Consider the following 17,777-nt stretch of genomic DNA (forward strand, 5'->3'; position numbering starts at 1 on the left):
AACTATTCTCCCATCCTTCCCTCCACTTGCCATTGATACAGTTATTACTCTGAATTTAAGTTACTTTCCTAGAACTAGAAGATAGCAAGTGTTTGAGTAGCAGCAGTTTGGGGATGCAGATATATATTGCCTGAATGATTCCATTTCTTGGTCTCTTTCAGCTAGCTCACTGAAAACCTTATCAGTAGGAAAAAAGATTTAGGGAAGGAGTTATATCATATCCTACTGTGACCCCAAAATGATGGTCATTGGCAGTATTGAATAAACCTCCTTTCCTGAATCAGTTTGGCTAAGGTGTAAGAGAAATTAGATGGCTTCCCAAGAAAGAAGAAAAATCATTGAATGCTGTGATATATCTTCACTTTCAAATAGTTGAAAAATAGATGGGTAGCCTTATGTTTGTGGAGAGGAGCAATGAAGGAAAGCTCACTTCACCTCTCTGGGTCTCAGTTTCTTCATCTGTAAATGAGGCATTTTGATTAAACTTTGTCCTAACTCCAAGATTTTAGTATCTATATATGGCTGAGTAATAGCTAAGAAGCCTCAGATGTTTGGGCTATCCAACCAAATATCCAGTCCCTCCTCCTGTAAAACCATGAAGGTTTGGTTCTTCTGGGCACAGAGTGGGTCTGGAGAGGAGATGCAATCATGAGGGACAAGTACAGCCTTAAGAAAGGATCCATGCAGGCAAGTCCAAGTATCCAAGAAAGGGACCAACAAGGAGCAGAAAGGCAAAAAATAAATAAATAAATAAATAAATAAAGAGATACAAAGGAATGAGAAGGAAGTTAGTCCTCTAAGCTAGATTGGGGAAGTGGCAAAGGGATTCTAGGAATGCTGGGAGTCCTTCCCTACCTATGTGCATAGCTAGTTTTGTGACAGCACACTGAAAGCCCAATCTTTTCCTCAAGAGAAGAAGCTAGAGAATGTTTACATTTGAATAGTTCTTTCCCATTCATTCCTTCTTTACTATAGTCACAGATTTTGTAAGAGCCTTACTTATTCATTACATTGCACTCTGGCTTGCCATAGATCATCTTTAGTAAAGGCACAGACCAGGTCACAACCAGGATTTGTCTTGTTTATTCTTTCACTTTTCTTTGTCAGACCAGACCCTTTGTCTCTGACCTCTCTTCCCAATTTCCTCTGAGTTTTATCTGACTTGGGAAATAAATAGATGACCTTAGGAAAAAGTGTACCCTGGGACAGGCAGGAGGGCTGGAGGCTACTGAAAGCAGCAGAAGGTAAGGCCTTCCCTCCACAGTGCTTTGAACCCTTTCTTCCCCTGCTGACTCAGAACACAATAGAGATTCTTCCTCATATCTGTTCCAGAGCCAGTCAGGGACAGCCTATTTGGAAGTGGGCAGGAAGTGGTAGATGGCAGAGAATGAATCCCTGGTGCAAGAATCCCCAGTCTTGGATCTTTGACCCAACCAGCCCCTCCCTCCAAAGGGGGACCCTTTAACTCAAGTACTTACATGTGTCTGGCTTGTGGCAGTTGTGTCCCTGTCGGAAGTATTGAGGGTTCTCAATGACAGGGATTCGCGTCATGCCGATCACCACTGTGTCCGGCCCGGCGTCCAGCGACGAGGGTGTGGTGATACCATGGTTTATGTGGTGGAGTGGGCTAGCTGAATCCTCCTCACCACTGATTACGGCCACAGGACCTGCTCAAATCACAACACAGAGAAAGTTGGGTCATCAGTCAAGGTGGCCTCTGGCTCTAGCCGCATACCCACATCTAGTACATTTTTCATCCTTCACCAATACCAAGTCTCTAGAATAATAATAGTTAAGACTTACACAAGGGTTTATGGTTTTCAAGGCACTCTACCTGTTATTTCATTTGATGGTTACCCTGGGAGGTAGGTACAATTATTATCCCCAGTTTATAGGAAATTGTGGTTTAAAAAGATTAAGTGACTTGTCCAAGATCATACACAATTCAAGCTCAGATCATCTAGTCTCTAAGATTAGCACTGTTCCCATTACGCTACTCATTTGCCTGAGAACAGAGACCAATGAGAAAAGCTTCTATGGATCCCTAGATATTCCTCATAATGGCTCAAATTGAAAGACAAAATCAAGGAACCAAGGAAGTGTATATCACAGCAGGAAAAGAAAAATAATTATCAGAATCATCAAATTACCTTACATTAAAAAGAAATAGCATGGGCATGAAATGCTGAAAAGTGTAACTCACTTCCCTAATAATCTACTTTATTATTCACAATAGAAAAAACACTCTCCAGTTGATAAAAGCAAACAATCATGATAGGAGTAAATGGAGGGGGAAGAGGAGTGTAACAGACTTATTGACCGATTCAGATACCAAAATCATAGTTCTCATAGGATCAGATATTTATACTGGGAAATGACTTTAAAGACCATCAGATCCAACCCCCTTATCTTAAAAAATGAGTAAACTGAAGTAGAGAGGTGAAGTGTCTTGTCCACACTAACACAGCTATAAGTGACTATGGTGGGATTTGAATCTTGATTCACCCCAGTATGCCTTCCATTTTTCTGTGCTGTCTCCCTATTTTTAAAAGGGTCATATATATATGCCAAATTTAAGCCAAATCAAGGACAGGACCCTGAAGATAAATGGAAAAGAGCAATATAGTCCTGTAATGAGAGTGTCAGGAATACTAAAAGAAAGAATGAATTTTAACTATGAAGAACTTTAGTGGGGTGAATATTTTCATAATACCCACAAAGAAGGCAGAACTATTCAATTCCCATTTTGCTTACTTTTTCTCTCCTAAGAAATATGATAATAAGATACAACTAGGTAATTAGTTTATTGAAAACCAAGATAAGTGGGAAAATATTAGAACACCTAATTGTCCTTTAGGAGTTTGTCACCTAGCACTGATGAGCTATATCCATGGCTACTGAGAAAAATTGTAGATGTAGATATAATTGCTGGGCCACTTTGTGTGTGTGTGTGTGTGTGTGTGTGTGTGTGTGTGTGTGTGTGTGTGTAAGATAGACTTCAATTCCTGGCAAGATTTTAAAACATTATTACAAAGATCAATCACTGATGGATTGATTAATAAGATGGATTATAAATACTGGGAAAGGGAAATAGTGATCATTATATTTCAGAATGAGTTAATCAGGAACAAGTCATACTAGACTACCTTTATTTCCATTTTTTGACAATGTTATTGGAGAAGGTGAGCTAATGTCATAATTCTAAGTTCATTCTATATTTTTCATTATAAACTTTTTAATAGTACTTTATTTTTTCCTAATTACATATTAAACAATTGTTAATTTTTTTTTAAATTTTGAGTAAAAAAACATGGAGTTGTGTGACTATACAGCAGCATAGTTGAATGAATTCACCAGCTTAAATGACTAAACTTAAAAAAAAAAAAAAGGCATGTTTATATGATTGATTTCAACATGCTTAGAAGTTTCTAGTAGAGTGCTTCAGGGCTCTGTCCTTAGCCCTTTTCTGTTCAATATTTTTAATTAGTGATTTGAATGAACACTTAAATAGCACATTATATCAAATTTGCAGATGGCAAGAATCTAAGAGAGATAGTTAATGTGCTATATGAAAAAAACTAAAGTCCAAGAAAATCTCAACAAGCTAGAATGATGGTCCAAAGCTAATGAATGAAACTTAATAGTAATAAAAAAAATATTCTGGAAAGAGTGCCAGAATAGGAGTCAGGATACTTGATTTCCCATTCAACTCCAGCTGCTTACTTCCTATGAGATTGGCAGACCATTTAACCTCTCTGAATCATTTTCTCCCTTTATAAAATAGGGGGGTAATCATACCTGTCCTGGCTTAAGTCACAGGCAATTTGTAAGGGTTAATTGATATATTAGAAATAATTTTTAAAAAAAAAATCCATATAAGTATAAATATTACTATTATTTGTTTATTTAAAATGTATACATCTGCTTCTTCCAAAAAGGAATGGAAACAAGTTTTGATACATCTCCATGAGATTTTTCTAATTGGAGGGTGAGGAAGATAGAGAAATACACAAAGCACATTTTAAAGTTGCATGTGGTTTGCATCTCATTTGCATATTGTTTATGTCTGTATGAACTATGCAATTTATTCTCAGTCAATCTTCCTTGTTCCTTCCTTCTTTCCACAAATATTTATCCAACAACTATTATATACTAAGCACGGTGCTCATGCTTTGGAGAAAACAAAGACAAATAATTTTCAAGTTAAAATGTTATCATCACTATGTTAAGGTTGTCATTTCTTAATTTTTTTTCTCTTCTCTGTTTTTCCTCACCTGCCCATAATCATTCTTCTAGATTCCTAAACTACAAATGTATAGCACAATGGAAAGAAACAGATAAAAACCAGAGAGATACGTGAAGGTAAATGATAAGGGCTATCAAAATCACTTGTCAGAATTTTGTAGAGAGATTTACTTTATCAGGCAGAGATTTGAATTAGACCTGTAAGGTTCCACAAAACTCTAAAATCCTATAATTCTATGAAAATATCACCAAGCCTCCAATGGCCTAATGAACAATGCTAGACAAAAGCCTGGTGTAAACCTTGATGCACCAACTCAAATTTCCCAGATGGTCTTAGGTAACACTATAAACTTTTCCACTCCTATGTCTTTACCCCCACCCCCAATTCATGAGGCAGATTTAGAGAAAGAGGGATGAGGGGAATTAAAAGGTTGTCCAAAAGAACTCTTATAAGACTAATTATCAGAATATTACATACAACACAACAGTACTGTTGATAGTATAATTTTTGATAGACATATGTGGCAGTATTGTAAAGTATATCAGCTGAAACTGTTTGTAGCTCAGTAAACCCTCAGTTAAAAATGGCTGCTGCATTAAACACATGGATACCAGCATATATGCGTCTAGTTTTTATACTATAAAAATGTTTCCAATACAGAATCTATTGCCAACCTGTCAAAGGTAATGGAAAAAAAAATGGTTCCCATGAACAAAATGGTAGGAAACATTTCAAGGAAGTAGGAAGGATACCTGTAAGCCACAAGAAAGGGAAGACAAGCAAATACAACTTAATGGCCCTTCATTTTACTCAACAAGCATCAGAGAGCTTGAACCTGCCCATGACAAATGTTTGAATTGTCTGAGATTTTGTGAAACAGCTGCAATATATTGTTACCTAAATGGTTTTAATAATTTTTTGCCCAGCAGTAAAATCAGTTTCTTAGAAATCCACTGCAAACTTTGACCCTTGAACAATATTCTTAGAAAATGCTCAGGCCTGATGAATGAGACGAGAGAGTGCTTCTGAAAGTCTAGTAGTAGGGACATGCCATTGATTTGGTTCAGTTTACTTTCAATCCTGTCTGAATACATCAGTATGGGTTAAATGACATCTGAAGGTCTCCTTTAGTCCTGTTTCTATAATAAGCATCTCTGGAGGGATTCTCTATGAATAGTGAATATATTTCTGTTTTCCTGTAGACATTGACTCCTTCCTAGTTTTTCCTTTTGTCCCTTCCCATCCTTTCTCTCTGGGATAAATAAAATCTTTAGGTTAGAACAACAACAGTCTAGTCTTCTAGAGAAATAAGCCCGTCTCATTTCCTCCTTCAATTACCTCACATCAGTTCAATTTGACAGACAGGACCAAGTACTTTTGTATACACAGCACAATAGCAGGCACTGGGAAAGACAAAAAAAGTTTAGGTAAGAAATAGTGATGTAGATGATGTGAATGAGGATGATGTGGTCCCAGGTTTCATAAAATATACTGACTAGTAGAATGATTTATGGGATCCTAATAAAAGTAACAGACACAGAATATCACAATCCCAAAATACATAATGAGGAACTGTAACTTAGATAGTTAAGTGACTTGCCACATAGCAAGTTAGTAATAGAACTAGAACTCAATTAAGTCACAGATACCTAGTGACAGAACCCAGCTTAGTTTAAATCTACTTTCTGCATGAGTTCTGTGCCAAATCTTAGACTTCTTCCTTATCTCCTAATATTTAATCAATATAGAAGACACTTAATATGACCTTTACAGAATTACAAATCTAAGACATGGAAGAGTCTTCAGAGGCCAATTGGTCCACCCTCTAGCTGAACAAGTATTCCTTATCCAATATCACCCAAAGTTGATCACCCATTAGACTTTGATAGAGTTTTGATGAAGAGAATACGGAACCTACTACCTCCCAAGGCAACTGGTTCTACTTAGGGACAGCAGCTATAATTGCTAGAAGATGAATTTCACTTCTGTATAAAGCTAAAATCTGTCTCTCTGAAACTTAAACCCATCATTATTCTTGGTTCTGGCTTTTAAGGTCAAGTAGAACAAATCTAGTCCCTGGCTCATATAACAGACTTCCAAAGATATGAAAACAACTACCATGTCTTCTTTAAGTCTTCCCTTTGGCAAGCTAAATATCTTCAGTTTCTTCCTTTTATACCTATGTGGCTTGCTCATTTTGCCTTCTTCTGGACTTCCTGCAACTCATCTGCCTTTTCTATATTGGGATATTTAGGACAAAAAAACCAAAACTCTATACATAGTCTAGTATTGGAATATTTTGGACAAAAAGCAAAACTTTATACATAGTCTGATAGATACATAGAGCACATCAGAGTATAAACATTACTTTTCTTATAATGAACACTACTTCTCTTATAGTGCATTCTAGGATAAACATAGCTTTTTTGGCTACCATTTTACATGACAGAGACCAACAAGTGTTGATATTTTGTAACTTACTTAAACCCCCAGATTCTTTTCAAACCAGCTGTTATCTCACCCTATCTCCTTCATCCTATATTAATGAAGTTGATTTTGTCAACCCAATTGGAAAATTGGATATGTATCTATATTACATTTCATACTATCCAATTCACCTCATCATTCTTATCTGACAAAATCTTTTTTGGTCCAGACTCTTTTATCCAACATGTTAGATATCCCTCCAAGCATAATGTTAGTGGAAATTTTGGCAAATCTTTTAAGTTTAATTTAATCAAATCATTGATAAAAGCTATGAATAATACTGTACCTAGGACTGATCTCTGGAGATGTTAAAGACTTCCCTCAAAGTCAGCATCTAATAGTTAAAGACTACCTTTTAGGTGATGTTATTAAATCAATTCCAAATTCATATTAATAGCCCATGTGTCTTTTATTAATATACAGTATGAGATATAGTCTTATCTTTTGCTGAAATCTTATTTCAACAGCCTCCCCATCACTAACCAATTTAATTCACTATTGAAAGAAAAAAAAAAAAAAAAAAGGAAGTCTAGATAGTCTGGCATGACCTGTCCTTAATTTTTTAAAAATTTATCCTGGTTTTTAGTGATTCTTGCTTCCCTTTCTAAGCATTTACAAACATAAGATGTTCTGGAATGTTATCAGGACTAGTCTATAATTGTAAAATTCATCCTGGTTTTTATTAATGAGATCAAATACTTGACATTTTCTAGTTCTGCACAAAGTTAAACCAACAAGTATTCATTAAGTGCTTACTATATGCTAGGCACTAAGAATCTGAATACAAGCAAAAATAAAGACAGTCCTCCCCCAACCCCAAAGAGCTTTCATTCTAATAGGGAAGACAATGCAGGAAAAAAAAACTGGAAAGAGGGAAAGAAGTTACTGATGGCTTGAGAGCAGTGACACAAAGTACAGAGAAGTACATCGTGGATAAGGTTGGTCTGGTGTTTTCATTAAATGGTGGCTTTGGAAGGAGCCCCCCATCCTTCACTTAAAGGGATGGACCCCAGGGGCAGAGGATACTTCTGAAGAGTGGCTTCCAGGGCTAACATGATCTTCTAGAATGAAGAAGTACAGGGGTTTTCCTATTCTTCATATTTTTTCAAAGCTCACTCGGTAAAATTTTTAAAATTACACAGCTCAGTCAACTCCTTACACCCATATTTCATCTATTTTGTTCTTTTGAAATGAAATAACTCTTTCTAAGCCAAATGACAGTCATGAGTCCCATCTTACAAGTCTCAATGAAATCTATGAAGTCAAATCTGTTTCTTGAAGTTCATTTCCATATATTAATTATTCTTTATGTATCTGTGTATAAATATATGAGGTCCTGTGTTCTATTGCTCTTTCTCTTCTCAGATATTATCTCTTGGAAATTATTGATCCTTTCTTAAGCTGTTCTTCATATTATACATATTTCTCTGATGGTAGTAAGCTTATCAGATTTATGTGGACAGTTTTCTTTTTCAATTTAAATCCCACCCAATTAAATTTGCAGGTCTCCAGGCAAATATGATTTTTTTTCAGCCCTTGTTAGGTATAGTCAATCATTTGCCAAGGCAATATCCAGAAAAAATACTTTTCTCAGACACTAACTTCTCAGTCAGCTATTCACTTACCAAATCTATCTTTCACTTTGGAAACCCCCACTTTCAAATAGTGGCAGTGATGAAACACCACCTGTGTCCCTCAATATATCAAGTTTTTTGGCCAGGATTTCATCATTTTTAACCATGTTTTCTAACTTCCCTCTGGTGGTATCATTTATCCCCACATGAATCACTAGCAGTGGACAATAGTTGTCAAATCTGACAATTCTTGAGAGGAAGGAAGGGGTCTGGCATATCCCTAATACATGTCCTAGAAAAATAATCCCTCTTTACATTATTTATATTAAATAGAGTTCTCTGTCTCGGATCTAGGATTGATTACAACTCCTTAGGAAGGGGGGAGAATCGTGAGTGGTTGACATTGGTCTCTAAATGTACAATGTTTCTGTTGATGAACTGAATAGATATAAAAGAGCTATCTGGACTTTCTAGTGACAATACAAGACTTAAAAGCAATTAAGCCAGATAATATAGTCACATACCTACCCAGGAAGCATCTCCACAATCATTGGAAGTAAAAAGTATGTGACATGGGGCTTGTGAGAAAACCTTACCTTAGAAACCTTACTTTTTTCAAGGACTTGAATGAGATTTAAAGTTCATTTTATTTCAAGCTTCACACCTGCCACTTGTGAAAGATACCAATCTCATAATTTAGTGCTATCTACAATGGCTAGAATTTGCCCCTTAAAAATGAGGAAGGGGCTGGTAAGTCCATTAATGGATCTTTAGACATACTAAATCTACTAGATGTTATGGTGTCTACCAACATGATAAATATTTTCCCTAAATTCTGAGCTCTGAGCATTGAGATGCTCAATTCTGTCCACTATCAGTAGATCTTTCTAAATACACTCTCATTTAATAGTAAAATTTCCCATTCACCTCAAAGGTAGAGAACCTAGTAATTTACTAGGACTCCACAATGACCACAGAACTAAAGCAATGCCTTCATCCATGTGGACCACTTTTCTTTCCTCTCTTCTTCTTTTCTCTTTCACTACATTTTGAAGCATCTCTCACAGCTAAACAAAAACAAAACTCTTAATGAAGCACGGAGGCCCTGAAGGGGGAAGCACTTCTTCTTCCTATCTTAATAAACAGAGCACAGAATCTTATTAAGATACTGAAGGAGCAAAGAAAAATGGAGAAAAACTCAGATGTCTAGGGAGTTGTCTTCTATTTTGTTGAAGCTGCCAGAGGCTAAGCAGGTCAAGAAAATGAGTAAAGCCGCCTGTATCTGAGTTCCCGACATACATAGAGATCATCTTTTACCTGCTCCTGCTTCTGTCCTGTCACTAATCCATTTCTAATTGCACAATTATTTTATTATGTAGCTCTAATAAACAAAAGGAAATAGAAAAACACTACCTTGAAGCCTTTTTACTAAGTTCAAGCTTTTGAAAAAGCACTGCAAGGGACACAGCTCTCTTCACATTAATCTTTTCTTCAACCTGTTGGGGTTTGTTGTGTTATTTTGAGACATGCAGTGGTCTTTGTTCTTCCACGCATAGAATAATGGATAAATTGGGTAATTAAGGAAAGCCTGATGTCTCCAACAAGTGTTTGTTTGTTTTTCTTTCCCACAGCAGGATGGACCACACAAAATCTCCATGCTCTCATACCTTTCTTTCCTTTTTTTTTTGTTTTTTTGTTTTTTTGTTTCAGAGGAGACACTCAAAGATCACACATAGTGGGATTCCTCTTTGAATTCTTTTCTTAAACGTATTAAATAAAAATGATAAGAAGAACTGATCAAGATTTTCTGTGTCAAGACGAATTCAAATCGGATAACACTGAACCACAGTGATTTTAATTAGAGACATAGGCTCCTCAAAGCTCAAAGTAAGAACAGCTAAAATGCCCTTCCAGATCCTATAAAAGGCTTTATCAATTGACCATGGGTAAATCTAATGGAATCCAAGACAGAAGAGATGAATGACAAAGGAGAGATCTCAATCAATAGCAGCTTCCCAAATAAAATAATTCATACTTCAGAGCCAAGTTTGTACTATTGCAAAAGCATCTACCCAGTACCCTAGGCACAGAGACACCTTTTGCATTAGAAATGAGCTACAAGAGCCTTGAACTCCATTTCTCTCCCCTTCTGTATGCCAATATATGGAATATTGCTGTAACAGAGATGATATGCCTAACAACATTGGAGATGACACAAAGCTAAGAAAGGATAACTAACACATTAGACAAAAGAGTCAGAATACAAATCAGATCTAAGACCTGCTGGGGATGATTTAATATGATGAATTGTAATCAAAATGACCATAAAGCTGCACTCATATTCTAAATCTTCAAATTCTCAAATATAAGATGGAAAATGCATAAGTAGTAGAAGTTAGTCTGAAAAGAATCTGAGGGTTTTAGAAGTCTGCAAACTTAACATGATTGAACAGTACAACATGTCAGCCAATAAGGATAACCTCAATCTAAGTTGCATTAAGAGAGGCAAAACACCTAAAAAGGAGTTGGCATTCCCTCTGTATTCTGACATGGTTAGATCACATTGTGGATATTGTAAAGACACTAACAGAATAAAAGCTCCTTGAGGACAAGAGATATTTACCATTTTTTAAAAATCTTTGTCTCTCTAGGGCCTAGCATAATGTCTGGCATTTAGGAAGTTCTTAATAAATGTTAATTGATTTATTTATTAATTAACTAATTGAAGAGATTAAAGGACAAAAGAGAGCCTTGTATTGGCATAGTGGATAGAGTACTGGACCTGGAATCAGAAAGACCTACTATCCAATCTAGCCCCAGAAATTTACTAGATGTTTAACTGTGGATAAATCAATTAACTATTGTCTGTCCCAATTTCCCCATCTATAAAATGGAGATAATAATAGCACTTACCTTTCAGAGCTGTTTTGAAGATGAAAACAAATATATGTCAAGTACTTTGCAAATCTTAAAGTACTATATAAATGTTAGCTATCATGATGGTTATTATTAATTTATCAGTATTAATTATTAATAATCATAACAGCATTTTTATAATTTATAAAGTTGGCAGAGTGCTTGACAAATATTTCTTTTTATTTTCACAATAGCTCTGGGAGGTAGCTGCTATTATTGTTAATAATTATGCACAATAATAATATAATTGCTTGAAGAAAGTAAGGATGTTTAACCTGGAGAAAACCATATTTATGATTGTAATAATGAAGGGGGATTAGACTTGTTAAGCTATGATAAAAAAAAAAACAAAATTAGACATAATGAATATGTTGAAAATGTCAAATTTATGATTTCTAAAAAGAAAATTTTCTTAACTATTAGACTTATCCAAATGTGGAGTACACTGCCTCTGGAAATGAGTTCCCAAGCTTTGTAAATCTTAAAGCAAAGGGCTGGATGAATCCTTGCCTGATATGTTATAAAGTAAAATTTTTATTTACAAATGGGTTAGAATAAATGACCACCAAGACCCCTTCCAATTCTAAAATTCTGTGTGTGTGTGTGTGTGTGTGTGTGTGTGCGGCGCGTGCATACTCTAGAAATTCTATACAGTAATCTGATATTATGGAAATTTGTTTGTCATCCCAATTCTACCAAAATTTTAATCTTTGTGGACTTCAATATCATATATGTAAAGAGATAGAACTGAGCAAATGCACTTGGATAATGGAGCATGTGAGACTAATTGCCAATTGGACAATTCTCTATTAACATGTTTGAAGGATGACCCTCCCCAACTATTCTGTGCTGGCTGGATCCGTGGGTGGACAAAGAAGGGGAAGTGACTTGTGTGGGTGGAGTAGGAGGAGGAAATTGATTCATTCTCCTGGTGGTGGAGAGAGAGGAAGGAGGTGTGGAGATTACTAGATCTAATCTCCTGACCTCAACTGCAAAAGACTAAGAATAAAGACTTTTAATTATCCTGACTCCGGCTGATTCTAAGAGATCCAGGGTCCCAACACATTCACTCTGTGAAGTAAAAGATTTCAAAATTCCCTTGAAATCAATTATGGTTTGCTGACTTCCATAACCCTAGAATATTTTGAGAAATAAAGGACAAAATAGTAAGCTCAATGACGGCAAGAACATTTCATCAGTCTTTGTATTTATTCCCAGTGGAATTCTCTGAACAAAGTACTGAATACATGATTGTTGAATTTATCCTGAAAGGCAAAAAGTTAAATATCTTCAAAGTTACAACAGGAAACTTAAACCTCCACTGACTAATCAAATCAAGATAATCACTAAAGAAGGCTCATCTATAGACAATTCCCTATTACACAAATCTTGCTTTGGCTGTAAATACAAGGATCACTCCTGTAAACATCACAGAACTGAAGGCCAAAAGGATCTCAAGAAATCCCTTACTCTAGAAAACCATCTCCATGCTCTATCTGGTAGGCAATGGATCCAGCCCTCCCCTTTCGGGAAGGAGAGTACACAAGCATCATTCCTGGATTTGACAAATTCACGGTTGTATAAGAAGCTTTGATTCAAACAACATACTATAAGACACACACACAAGCACACCCTGAGCAAACATACACTGCAAACATGAAACTGAAAAGCCCATAGCATTGTGATTTAGCTCGAAATAGCTCTTTTTCACAGTCAGACTGAAAGCTGAGTGTTAATCCTCAATTCCTCAAAGTGCTAGGTCAAGACCACCAATTGGTGAAAGAGTCTCCTAAATCGTATAGTTCATTCAGAGCAGTATAGAGTATAAAAACAAACCTGGATGTTCTTTGTGTTTCCTTAATGTCTTCAAAAGAAAAGGGCAGTCCCGACCTTCAGATTAAAGAAATAGTTTAAAAATCCCAACCTTTTCCCACTGATAAAAATCAAACACTGTTTCATCCCTGGGGGGTGAGCTTCACACAACAAAGCTGGAATGAGAACTCATAAAACAGAGTAAGTGAAAGCACAACAAATACAATTAAAAATCCGGCAGTGCTCAGAGAGGGATTCCATTTACTGTCTCATAAAAAGAGCTTTGTCCTCAGAGGCAAACAAAAGGAAATCAATTTCTTAATTTTTATTGGCAGGTGTGGGCCATGGGCCAAGCATGTGCGTGCTGTGTTCACAAGTTGGGAATGGGGAGCCTGGGAACCAACACTTGGCTGCCTCTATTTTCCTAAGGCTGACCTTACTAGTTTTTTGCTATCTTGACATGGCATTGCTATCATGACATTCATGGCACTATGGACCCTCAATTCACGTGATTTTTTTCTTTCATTCCTAAAAATATAAGGTCTTCTTTTCTAGCTGAATAGCATAAACAATATAAATTTAGGATTTACCTTTATAAGATACTGGGACTTTTCAGTCTTACTGGCATGTTTTAACTCAGCATTGGTCATAAAATGGCACAGTGGGGTTGCTGCATGGCCCTATGGGGATGCTGCATGACCTTAAGAGGTACATTACTAATCAACATAAGGACGGGCAAATAGGTCAGAACCCCACCCTTTTTGCAGTAGCCAATCATGGGGACTGTCTCCAACAAAACCATACTTACCCTTAACAATTATTTCTCAAAACTCCACTACTCCCTTTGTTCTTCTGCCTTTGTGTAAGCCTCCCATCCAGGTCATCAGTCTTTTGGGGCAGTTAGAAAGAGTTCTATATCAGCCATACAACATGGAGTAAATTTTCAGCACTACTCATCACCTCCCAGAATAACTACTCCATTTTTTAGCTGTAGAAGGGAAAACTTGGGCCCTATACTTCTGATGAGTCGGCCCTACCCCCACTTTTTTATTTCCAATTGCACAAATTAAACTGCACAGTAATACGTGTACATAATTCAAAACTAAATAATTATACTTCATAAATGTGCTTTTTTTAACCAATAGAAATAAAAGACTCAAAAGTTTGAAGAGTACTGATTTGGAGAGTAAGATTCCTGAACCTGTGAGATTTCACTGTAAATGAGATGACATTCTTGATGTGACATCAGAAGAATACTCTGGTTCGAGTGTGAGGTTTTTAACTATTTTGTGTCATGGATTATGTTGACAGAATGGTAAAGCCTATAGATGCCCTTTTGGAATACTGTTTTTAAATGCATAAAACAAAATGCATCAGCTTACCAAAGAAACTGATTATATTAAATACTATAACATTTTTACCAAAAAAAAAAAAATGGTTCTTGAACCTCAGGATTCAACCTACCTTAGAATCATTTTCTCGGTATTGTTATTGGATTGTGCTGAGTTATTTACTCCTTCTCCCACATCTCTCTTTTGATCCATGACATACATTTATGAGACAGCTGGCTGGATTTTGAGGAATGGTCTGTAGCATTAATACTATACTTTAGTACAGGGAACTAATTGTGCCCCAGGGCATCCAGTGAGACTGTACATGGGCACAAGCAATGAAGGACAGCAATGAGCACGAAAGTAAGTAATGGAGTAATCATATAGTAGTGGCAGTCCTTTACCCACTTCTCTGAAGGTTTGTTTGAAATACTATTTTACAACATACTGCAAGACAAGGCATTATAAAATGTTTGAGCTGGAAGAGTGTTGATCACCTAGTCTCACACTTCTAATTTATACTGAAGAAACTGAGGTTCAGACTTGGGAAGAACCTGTCTCAGGTTCACCTAGATAGTGATTAGAAGAGCTGAGATTCAAGCCCATATTTATTCATTCTGGAGCTCTTGACACTCGGTTATATTTCCTTTCAAGGTATGTATGTGTGTGTGTTTGTGTAGGAGGGTGCCTGTGTACTCAAGTGAGGAGAGATAAGACAGAAGAAAGGGGAAGAGAGGAAGAGGAAGGAAGATGCTATTACCATTCCTTTGGATATATGATAATTATAATGCAAAAAAAAAAAAAAAAGAAGAAGAGAAGGGGAAGGGAATAAGTATTTATATAGTGACTTTAGAGGTGCAAGGGACAGCTAAGTGACAAAGTGGATAGGACGTTGGGCCTGGAGTCAAGAAAACAAATGTAGTGTCATACACTTATTAACTGGGTGACCTTGGACAAGTCACTTAACTCAGTTCCTCATCTGTAAATGAGATGAAGAAAGAATAGCAAAGTACTGCAGTTCCTTTTCTAAGAAAATTCTAAAGAATTGGACATAAGTAAAATAATGAACAACATCAAGCAATATTATGTGCAAAATGGCTTGGTGACTGATCCAAGGTGACATAGTATGACTGACTTTGAGATAACTCTAGGATTCAAATTTCGAAATTCATGAGCTCCATCTACTCGTCTAGCCAATATCTGTGTTATACAAACAAAGGCAGAGTGGTATAATAAGAACATCACTGAATTGAAAGTTTGAGGACCAGAATTTAAATCCCCTTTCTTTCTTTCAAATCCCCAGGTAACTTACAACTTCTCTAGACCTCCTCAATTGAAAGGGTTGTGAAGTTAGATAACCTCTCAGTCTATAAGCCTACATCCTTCTTATTTTTAATTTTCCTGAGTGACAAGTTAATTCTTACCCCAGTTTTTGTTGAGTTATAGGGAAAAGTTACATTTTATTTTGTATACTGTTTCATGTTTGGATCACTTTCTGTTTGACTTATCCTAGATTTTACTGGCAATCAGGTGACACAGTTGAGCTTATTGGAGGATTGGAGCTCAAATTCAGGCTTAGACATTAGCTGGATTAGGCATTCAATCTCTATTTGCCTCAGTTTCTCTGATTATAAAATGTGGGTAATAATAGCATCTACATCACAGGGCTATGGCAAGCATCAAATGAGATATTTATAAAGTGCTTAGTACTGTGCTGGCACATAGTAGGTACTACCCACATACTGTTCCTTCCCCTTCCTCTACTGTCCAAACTGCATTAAGTAATACTGAACACCAAACCCACCTATGGAACGTGAGCACCAAAAATCTGATGCCAAAGACTAAATTTGTTCAGTTTCACATAGACTTGATTTAGTAGCCAAGCACAAATGCTTATTCCCTCCCCTCCCCTTCTATTAGTATTATAATTATCTCATCTATCCAAAGGAATAGTAATAGCATCTTCCTTCTTCTTTCTTCTGTCTTCCCTCTCCCCACTTGACAATCATACACACACACACACACACACACACACACACACACACACACACACACACACACATACACACCTTGAAAGGAAGTATGACCAAGTGTTGAGAGCCCCAGAGTGAATAAATATAGGTTTGAATCTCAGCTCTTCTACTCACTATCTAGATGACCCGAGGCAGTGTACTCCTGGGGTACATTCAAAATTAGATCTCTTTATAATACAGACATATCTATATCAATGGGAAAAAGTAAAGAAAGCAAAATAGAGCCATGATCATAGAACTATAGAGTAAAAATCAAAAGGACCCTTAGAGATCTCACATCCAAATTCTTCATTTTCAAGATGAAGAAACTGAGGCTCAATGAAATTATAATTTCCAAGAATCAAAGGGCTAATATCTGAGGTAGAATATGAACTCAGGTGTTCCTGAGATTATAAGCCTCTTTCTCTCTATATGCACTATACAGCCTCTCAAAAGTACATGAGAATGAATAAACTCAGCCTTTTCAGGGGAGCAAGAAGTTTTATTGAGTCACTAGATATTTCTCTATTTTAAAAAATCCAGAAGGCATTTTATGGGCAATGGATATTTCCTATTCTTCCCAAAACAAATTTCCAAAAAAACCAAAAACCTGTCAGCTTTATAACATTTTAAAGTTTAGGGTACAAATGTGATAATTTTAAATACTTTACAGAGCGCCTGGAACACATTAGGCACTATATAAATGCTTCTTCCTTTCTTTTCCCTCTTTTCTCTTCCCGTTCCCATCTTTTCCCTTTTTTCCTCATTCCTTCCTCTTTCCTCCATTTCCTTCCTTTTCCATAATATACATGAACTTATTTGAGCTTCACACTCCTATAAGTCAATGCATACCTGTTTCTTCATGTCATCAACAGAGAAAGCAACTTTATTCACTATAGTGCTTGCTTTATAGGACTACTTACTAACTGTAATATGCCTTTATAAAGAATAAACTTCATCTCACATAAAGACAGAGCTCTAAAACACTCAGATCTAAAGCAAAAAAAGTTTGCAGTAACAATACAAAAAAAAATTTAAAGTTTCCCAAACAGATAATGAGTTTTCAGTTACAGAACAACACATGAAAACAATCCTAGAAGGCTTGTTTTATGTCATTCTGAATCCCTGAGCTCATCCACAAGAATAGAAATTTAAGCCTTCACAAACTCAACTCATTAGATAGCTTTCCTTTCTTCTGACCAATGAAAACAATTCTGGATGTGTTCCCTAGAGTTGTGCTTGACATAGTCTCATTTGCTTCCTTATTTAGTAAAAAAGATTTTTTTTTTCTTTTTTTCCCTTCTTGAGGCATCTAGGTGGCATATTATAGACTCCAGAAAGCAGAAGTTTGAGTTAGGAAGACCTGAATTCAAATCTTGCCTAAGATGCTTATTACCTG

The 17,777-nt window shown here is 36.2% G+C and overlaps 1 protein-coding gene across 6 annotated transcripts in view; it reads right to left on the minus strand.

The window, feature by feature from the left end:
- NTRK3 (neurotrophic receptor tyrosine kinase 3) overlaps positions 1-17,777 on the minus strand; it is a 453,812-nt gene that overhangs the window by 173,133 nt on the left and 262,902 nt on the right. For all 6 annotated transcript variants that reach the window (XM_074295106.1, XM_074295104.1, XM_074295105.1 and 3 more), the window contains one exon: positions 1,479-1,667. In XM_074295106.1, coding sequence (XP_074151207.1) covers positions 1,479-1,667 — 189 coding nt within the window. The remainder of the gene's footprint in view (positions 1-1,478; positions 1,668-17,777) is intronic.

Source organism: Sminthopsis crassicaudata, chromosome 2 (genome assembly GCF_048593235.1).
Source record: "Sminthopsis crassicaudata isolate SCR6 chromosome 2, ASM4859323v1, whole genome shotgun sequence".
NCBI classification, from domain to species: domain Eukaryota; kingdom Metazoa; phylum Chordata; class Mammalia; order Dasyuromorphia; family Dasyuridae; genus Sminthopsis; species Sminthopsis crassicaudata.